The sequence below is a fragment of the Balaenoptera ricei genome, chromosome 3, assembly GCF_028023285.1.
Source record: "Balaenoptera ricei isolate mBalRic1 chromosome 3, mBalRic1.hap2, whole genome shotgun sequence".
NCBI classification, from domain to species: Eukaryota; Metazoa; Chordata; class Mammalia; order Artiodactyla; family Balaenopteridae; genus Balaenoptera; species Balaenoptera ricei.
In genome coordinates, this window is record NC_082641.1 from 113,662,871 (window position 1) to 113,671,683 (window position 8,813).

The following is an 8,813-nucleotide window of genomic DNA, read 5'->3' on the forward strand; positions in this document are numbered from 1 at the left end:
ACCCTTGAGTGAAATAACTGCTGAACTGTGTTCTGTCACAACCTCCCACCCCGCCCTCTCATAGAATTAGTCCTGGAAGAGCCCATTGCTCTGGGAAGCTACCTTCCCCTGAAGACCTTTGCCCTCTGGTCAGCCAAGGCTTTGATCCAGAAGTGAGAGTGGGGGGGCATGAGGATGAAGAGGATAACAGTGGCAATGCATTCCCGGGCAGGCCCAGCCCCCAGCTCCCCATCCGCAGGAAGCCCTCCGCTCTACCTTCATCCTTTCCAGAACTGTGAGCCCCCGCCTTGCCAATTTCCTCTTACACCTCTTCTCTATTTCCCGCCCCTGCCTCTGCATGAGGATGTGGCGTGCAGGCGGCCCATCTGGGGATCAGGGAATCCTACTGGGTATGCCAGCTTAATGAAATACTTGCAGTTTATTAAACACAGGCTTCCCTAAGCCCTGAGTGCCTGTGGGTATTTGAAAGCCCAAGGTAACCCCAAGCTACCACAAACGTAATTGTTACATGTGTCCATGCATTCCTGGTGCAACCTCAAACTCCACTCTGGCTCTTAAGCGGCACACAAAATTAGCAACATAAAGTAACTCCTAGTCAGATGAGAGGGGGAAATGTGGGGAAACACTGAGAGAGGCTCCCAGAACCCCTCAGGGCCTCTAAAAGTATATGAAGTTCCTGTTACCTTGCATAGCTGTGGATGCGGAGGGCACTCCCCTCACCCCTGGTGGTTCATGCTTGCAGAATAGGTTCATTATTACGCGGTAGGCCTGGCTTGTCAACCTTGCATGATGTAGCTTGACTATTTCAAGTCCCATTTCAGCTAAGGCTTGCTCCGGGGTGGCCGGCGGGGCTCGCAGAGCGCACTGTCTGGGGGCTCCCTCTGGAGCTGTATTTCTGGTGCTCCTCCAGGGCTGGGCTGGGAAGGGCTGTCGAGAAACCCCAGGTGACCCCGAGCCTGCTGCCCTGAACCTGAGGGAGGCTGCTCCTGGGGGATGATTTCCCATTCGTCAGTCTCCTCAGCCTGGAGCCTGTAAATCAGGGGCGAGGGGCTGAGTTGGAAGCAGCAGACAAAGGCCTCCAGGGAGGTGCCTCCCTCGATGTGGACCACCATCTGCATGCCAGAGAAGGCGACCCTGTTGACGGTGCTCAGGGGCACCTGCTCCAGGAACCTCAGCGTCAGCCCGTTGACCCACACGCAGCCCTTGCGGCTCAGAGCCTTCAAGTTGAAGGCCAGCCGGGCACTGCCCTTCTCCAGGTAGGGTTCCAGTGACAAGTGCTGGCGGGAGAGGCGAGGGAGCTGCAGCCGGAGGTGGGCATCCAGGCCCCGGCCCACCAGCAGTGGGCTGGTGTCGTGCTCTAGCTGCGGAGGGACATTGGCAAAGGTGTCAGGGCCTGGCGTGGGGTGGTGCAGGCTCACCCGCAGGACCGTGAGGGGCCTCTCCATGGACAATAGCCTAAGAAAGACGGAGCACAGACACACAGGCGTGGGTGGAGGCAGACACTCCTCTGTGATTCCCTGAGCCCGGACATTCTTGCCCACCTCAGGGGCTCCCAGCCACCTCCGGCCAAGCAGGGCCGGGCACTGAACGTCGATGCAGTCATTCTGCTCCAGCCAGGCTGCAGCCACGGCCAGAGCTGGTATGAAAGCTCAGGCCCGCTGCTTCTAGCCTCAGCTTCATCCCTAACACACTCTGAGTGAGGCATGTTGCTCAATCTCCAAATTTTAGTTCTCTCTTCTGTAACGTAGGTATGTTGATCCTTGTCTGTGCAAGGTCCAAGGCATACCAGCCTGTGTGGTGGGGTTTGCATGGCCTGTTGGCATTTGGGGACAATTTGCCCTGCCTCATGGAAAGGGAAGGACAGAAGGTAGGATACTTCCTTGTATCCGCCAGTCACACAGCAAATGCTTGCCGCGCCCTCCTCTGAGCCAGGCGCTGACCAGTGGCTGGGGATGAGCTGATCAACAGGAACACCAGCTGGGAAAGGAGAAGGGGTTTCTAGCTCCCGGCGTTGTGGAATGACACAGAAAAGGGGACCCCCGCCTGCTCCTGGGGGATCAGAAAGGCTGCCTGGACACCCCAAGGAAGAACAAAAACATCTAGCACATTCTAAGTGCTCCTATGCGCGCGAATGCCACAGGCATCCCCTCTTCACTGTCTGGGGCAGAAGACAGATCCTGGCGATGAACTTGGAAAGAGCTGAGATCTCTCTCAGAACTGATGGGGCTCCATGGAGGTCAACTGGCCATACATATCTGCCAGTGTGCAATGCACATGTCACTTGCCTCTGTAACTCCGTCTCTAGAAATTTGTCCTTTAGAATCTCACTGGCACATGCAGGAAGCCTCTGTTCCTGCATGGATTTGAGGAACATAAACTCTCTGGCACATGTACCAACCCCATAGGGCCCAGGACATGCCACCACCTTCTACAGGAACCAAGGACTGAGTGGATCTGAATAACTAAAGGTACACTTCCCCAGCACCAGGCTTTTGCTTACAGTATTTTCTCTCCTGAGAATGCATCTTCCATCCCAAACTGCCCAAGGCCCGGTTCAAATGTGACCTCTTCCATGAAGCCCTTTTCCTCTCTCTGCACTCAGACCCTCACAACAAGGAAGGTCCCCCCGGGGCTGCTCCATTCAGTCCCTTTTCCATTATGTGTCAGTTCTGTGGGTCCTTGCCCCATCTGCCCTGTGCTCCTCTCTTCCTGTCGTCCCTGAGGCCTCCCGAGGGCAGAGCTGCCTCGATGCCCTGTGTCCCACTGCCCGGTCCAGACGGGGCCTGGCCACAGCAAGTGTCTGGGGGCACACCTGCCAAATGGCTAAATGAGAAGAGGCTCACACATGTGAAAATCATGTGAAATCAAGTCCAGAGAGACCCCACATGAGAGTCTGGTCCTTAAAGGCTGTGGGACAGGCTCCAGGTCCCTCCAGACCCTGGACTCCGTATCTTTTGGGTGAAGTAATGGTGAGAACCTCCCAATCTGACAGTGAGTGCAGAGCCCTTAGGGCACACCCTTTTCCCTCATGCACACACACATGCAGCCCCACACAGACACACCACAACCACACCCGGCTTCTTGGCCCAGCCTGCAGAAAGCCTCTCCCTGAGGTGTGCGTAAACCAGGCCAGGACAGCTGAGCTGGACAGCCAAGTCCTCAGGCCCGGCCTGGAGCTCAGAGTTCACTTCCAGGAACCAATCCCATGGCCCAGGGACCCTAAGAGAATCCCTCAGAAAAAAGAGTTCAACACTGCTCTTGTGACCTTACTCTCTGCTCTGCTGAATCCTCCAGAGCTCATAGAAATCCCCCTGCCAGGGCAGAGCCCCTGCAGAGGCCTTCTCTTTGCTCCAGGACCCCAGTTGTTCCAGGGAAGCGGAAACTCAGAGGAAGACTCTCCGGGGTATGTGCCTGGCGAGGAGCCGGCAGGGGCCCCGTTCCCAGTCCCACCAGGCCTTCTCCCCTCACTGTGAGCTCAAGTCTCTGACCTCCACCTACCTTACTTCCAGGGTCACGTCTGACTCCGGCACTGCAGCTGTGAGCTCCCGGGAGGAAGTGGGTCTAGGCTGGGGCGGGTTTGGGGATGGCAATTATGGCTACGGTTCGGGGAAGTGATGTGTCAGAATGCTCATCAGGTTTGTTGCTTTCTTCCTTTTTCCCTTTAGGAAAGAAAATGGAAGTGTAATTTCTTGTTGCAGAAGTGCAGCCCCACTGCTAAGAGGTTGGAAACCCCAGTCTGGGACCCTTGCTAGGAGAGGCCCCTGAGTTCCCTCCCGGGTTTCATCTCTGCCAATCTCTACTGCCCCATCCCCAGGGACCTTGAGAGCTATTTCAGGGTATGAACAGAGTTCCTCTTCCCCCCTGCCAGGTGGGTGGGGCAAAGGCATCCCAGACCTGTTAGAAAGGGGAGCTCTTTTGGATAGAGGGCCAGTGAGGGGAGCTCCCATTGCATGTGGGAGACTGTGAGGGGGCCACTGTGGCTGGACCAGGGGTGGCCAAGGGAGCTATGGGCAACACGGCGGTCCACTGAGTGTCTCAGGAAAGGGCAGGGCCTCAGGGGAAGGATAAAACAGCTACTCACAGAGGGTGGCCTCTCCAGCAGTAGGACAGCAGGAAGGCCACCTTCTATGCCCACCTCTCCAGGGCTCTGCTGGCCTTTGAGGGCCGCCTGGAAGAGACCAAGATGGATGTGTGTCCAGCACTGGCCCCAGATGATCTCAATCTCTCTTCTCTAACTGCTTCCTAGAAAAAAAAAGAAATACTTGCTAGAAAAAGTTAATATCAAACAGAGCCTCTACAACTTCTCATTAACAATGTTCTACAATTAATAAAAAAAGTACTAGGCATGCTAAGCTACAGGACCAACTGTCAAACAAGAGAAAAAACCAACAGAAACAATCTCACTATGTACGTCCACAAAAAGACCTGTACAAGAATGTTCACAGACGTGGATGGACCTAGAGACTGTCATACAGAGTGAAGTAAGTCAGAAAGAGAAAAACAAATATCGTATATTAACGCATGTATGTGGAACCTAGAAAAATGGTACAGATGAACCGGTTTGCAGGGCAGAAGTTGAGACACAGACGTAGAGAACAAACGTATGGACACCAAGGGGGGAAGCGGCGGGGGTGGGGGGGGGATGGTGGTGTGATGAATTGGGAGATTGGGATTGACATGTATACACTGATGTGTATAAAATTGATGACTAATAAGAACCTGCTGTATAAAAAAATAAATAAAATTAAAAAAAAAAAAAAGAATGTTCACAGAAGTTTTATCCTATTAACCCCAAACTGGAAACAACCCAAATGTCCATTAAGAAAAATGGATAAAAATTTGTATAATATGTATACAGTGAAACGCTACACAGCAGTAAAAAAGAGAATGGACCAATGATACACAAAACAATGGAGATGAATCTCAAGACCATTATGGAGAGCAAAAGAAACCAGGCACAAATGATATAGACTGTGTGATTCCATTTACATGAAATGCAAGAACAGATAAAACTAGCCTATGGCAATAGAGGTCAGAGTATTGAATGATCTCTGCAGAGAGGTATTGACTGGTGTATTCGTTTACTGGGGCTGCCATAACAAAGTACCACAAATGGTGTCGCTTAAATAAACAGAAATATATGGTCTCAAAGTCCTGGGGACTAGATGTCCAAGACTGTTTCAGCAGGATTAGTTCCTTCTGAAAGAGAATCTGTTCCAGGCCTGTCACCTAGCTGCTGGAGGTTTGCTGGCAATCCTTGGCATTGCTTGGCCTGTAGAGGCATCACCCTGATCTCTGCCTTCGTCGTCACGCGGCATCCTCCCTGCACACAGTGGTTCCAATGGCAGCATTTCAGGCGCGCTGGTTGGCTTATGAGGGAGAGGGGCCTGGGGCAGGCAGTCAGGCTAGACCTCAGGGCTCTTGCCGGCACCATAGCCCCGTTCAGCACAGACAGCTTCACCTCCCTGATGGACGGATGGATGACCAGAAGTCCAAATGGCCACTCTGAGGAGCTTTAAGGTCTGCAAACACACCAGGGCTGAGCCTGCTGAGTGGAAGGTGGCTGGCCATGTTCCAGAGACCTTCCTCGCGGCCCATGGGTCTGCCTAGCCCAGATTGCCGGCCAGCTGCATGTCTCGGAACCACGGTCCTCCCCAGGGCCCCTCACACACACTGCCTTCCCTTCTTGGTGATGCTCAGGTATTTCCTCCCATCTGCAGAGAAGGGCAGTGGACCTCAGGCAGAAGCCTGGCAGGGGCTTTGCTGCCCCTAGGTGTATGACCTTGGGTAAGTCCTATCCCCTCTCCATGCCTTAATTTTCCTCGCCGGGGCATGGGACATCCCTCCTCACTGCCCCCTGGAACCAGGCCTCAGTGAGAGGAAAGCTGTGTCCCCACTCCCAGCCCTGGCACGGGAGAGCGTGTGGGTGGAAGAGATGTGCTCATGGCCCCTGAGTTCCCTCATAACTCAGTTCCCAGCAGTTCCCAGCAGTTCCCAGCGAGACAGAGAACTGAAACAGCCAGGGAACTTATCTGACAAGAGGAAGCACTGCCCAGCTGCATCTCCCACGGGCCAGCAGGAAGGCGTGCTGGTAACTGTCTGGCCTTTCCCCGGGGGCAGGGTGAGAGCCAGGGAAGGTGAGAGCAGGGGGAGTGGAGGTGCTGGCTTCTCTCTGCACGGCGCCCTTGGCTAGGATGGCCTCCTTTGGCTGGTGTCAGGACGCTGGGGAGGGTACATCAGTGAGCAAACGCCCCCAGTCGTGCTCCTTCGAGAGCTCAGGGACAGAAGGACAGCTTCCGGGGCTCCTACAATGATGGGCAGACGAGGACTCTACTGTTAGATAGACTCAGGTCTGGGGCTTGGCTCCTTCTTGTAGCAACTGTGTGCTCTCAGACAAGTTACTCAGCCTCTCTGAACCTGATTTCTGCTCTGTAAAATGAGGATAATTTGTTGCTGTGTGAGGGCTAAATGAAACATGTGCAAAGTGCCAAGCACGTGGGGAAGGTTGGTAGGTAGGACACCAGAGTCAAGTGCAGATGCATCCTGGGGAGAGGGGCTGGCAGAACCGACTGACAGCTTGCACAAACCCCAGATTCTCAGAAGCCTTCAGGTTTTGCTTAAAACAAACATAATTCTGGAGCTGAATATATAATTTGCCTGAGTTCAATAGAAATTCCATTTTTAAGCGATAATGCAGTAAAACGGATGCTCTAGAAAGAATCTCCACGTTCTGGCTGGGGCACGTGGCCCTAACCCAGGAGAAGAAGGCTACTCAGTACACAGGAAAGGAAGCTGAGGCTCCCAGCAATCAGTCGACTAATTAAGATCACATGTCTGGGAAATGTCCGAACCAGGATTTGGGCCCAGTCTGTTGTACTCCTGGGCCTAAACATGAAGCTATCGTGCCTCATGGGTGTGTTCTGTGCGGTCCAGCTGCTCCACCTTCTCCAAACGTGTGCTCCGCTGGCTGTCTGGCAGTGCACTCAGCAGAGAGGGCCCTGCTTCCAGCCTGCCAAGCCAGTGTGGCCGCTCACCACCCCCATCCCCATCAGGACATCCCCGCGTGTCCTGATAGCCTGTGGCCACCAGGTGGCAGCATCCCTCAACCCGGTGGCTCGCTCTTCTAGGCGGAAAGGGGCGGACGGTGAAAGTCTGGGGGAGCCATTCATGGGACTGCTGGGGAGGGAGGGCGAGAGGGTCCTTGTTTCTCTGACTCAGAATGCCCTGAGATGGCCCAACGTGAATCTACAGCAAATCTCACCAGAGGACACCAACTCCGACCGTGGAGATAGAGCTGGAAGCCAGAGCGTGAGGCCCCACAGAGCGGCGATTGGTTATAAGGGCAGGTGCTGGGACAGACATATCCCTGCCCAGGGACAAACTTAGTATGCAGCACAGCGAGGGTGAGAGGCCAGGTCTGCTTCCCTACCTGTAAGATGGAGTAGTCATGATCCTCTCCAAGGAGGGGCCCCCTTGGAGGAAAGGCACGCACCGCACTTGGCCCAGGCCAGCACCTCGTGCTTACTAAGCGCTCAGGATACGGATGGAGCGGTTGTTACCATGATCATCAGGACAGTGTTCCCTGCCCCCACTGAGCCGTCAGGTAAGAAAAAAATTAGCTGTCACTTGTAGAGGTGGTGCTGTGATGGCGGGGATGCCCAGAATATGAGCCCAGGAGGGGCACCTAAACTGCCAGGGGTGGGGAGCACCAGGGAAGCACCCTGGAGGAGGGGACGCTGTGCTGACTTGCGCAGAATGACTAGGAGCTGGCCAGGTGGAACCGATGATAGGTGGGGTGGCACCTGGCGGAGGAAGGTGGAGTCAGCTGCCCAGCTGCTGGAAGGGCTCTCCCACGCTTTGCTCTATGCCCTTGGCTAATAAGAATGGTAACAACGACAGTGATGGTGCATTTGAATTTTTTTTTTTTAATTTTTTTAAAATTTTATTTATTTATTTATTTATGGCTGCGTTGGGTCTTCGTTTCTGTGCGAGGGCTTTCTCCAGTTGCGGAGAGCGGGGGCCACTCTTCATCGCGGTGCGCGGGCCTCTCACTGTCGCGGCCCCTCCCGGTGCGCGGGCCTCTCACTGTCGCGGCCCCTCCCATTGCGGAGCACAGGCTCCAGACGCGCAGGCTCAGCAGTTGTGGCTCACGGGCCCAGTTGCTCTGTGGCATGTGGGATCTTCCCAGACCAGGGCTCGAACCCGTGTCCCCTGCATCGGCAGGCAGATTCTCAACCACTGCGCCACCAGGGAAGCCCTGAATTTTAAAACAATAATGAAATGGGCATTGAGTGAGTCCTGACTCTATGCTGTGTCCTGTGCTAAGCCCTTATACGAACCTTTAATCCTCACTACACCTGTGGGAGAGGTTCCAATATTAATTCTGTTTCACAAATGAGAGAGCAGAGGCACAATTAAGTAACTTACTCAAGATCACCCACATAGAAGGTCACGGAGCTGCCTCTCAAACCCAGGTCTGATCTTCGGATCATTGCCCTCAACTCCTGTGCTCCCAAGGGGCAAGCCCTTTCCTCTCTATGGGCCTTGGGTCCCCAGCTTCTGATGGCTGGGCTGGGCTGGGTGAAGCAAATGGCTATGAGGGACGGCCCTGGCTGCTTATTCCTGCTGCGTTCCCTCCCAGAGTGCTGGTGGGGCCTCCTTGCACAGGTGGGGCTGGCCAGCATGGCCCGGGGGGTGACCTCCACCTGCTCCAGAGCCAGAGATGGTGAGCATTCTGCCCATGCTCCCTCCCCTATTCCAGGGGTCACTGCTAAGCCCAATTTCATTATTGTTCTGTGTTCTTAATATATGTC

The 8,813-nt window shown here is 54.4% G+C and overlaps 1 protein-coding gene across 1 annotated transcript; it reads right to left on the minus strand.

The window, feature by feature from the left end:
* Window positions 1-821: 821 nt before the first annotated feature.
* On the minus strand, window positions 822-3,632 carry TIFAB (TIFA inhibitor). Its single transcript, XM_059919099.1, has 2 exons — window positions 3,499-3,632; window positions 822-1,455 (listed from the first exon to the last, which is right to left on the minus strand). The coding sequence occupies exon 2, from the start codon at window positions 1,443-1,445 to the stop codon at window positions 822-824; it is 624 nt and encodes a 207-aa protein (XP_059775082.1). The 5' UTR covers window positions 1,446-1,455; window positions 3,499-3,632.
* Window positions 3,633-8,813: the final 5,181 nt, after the last annotated feature.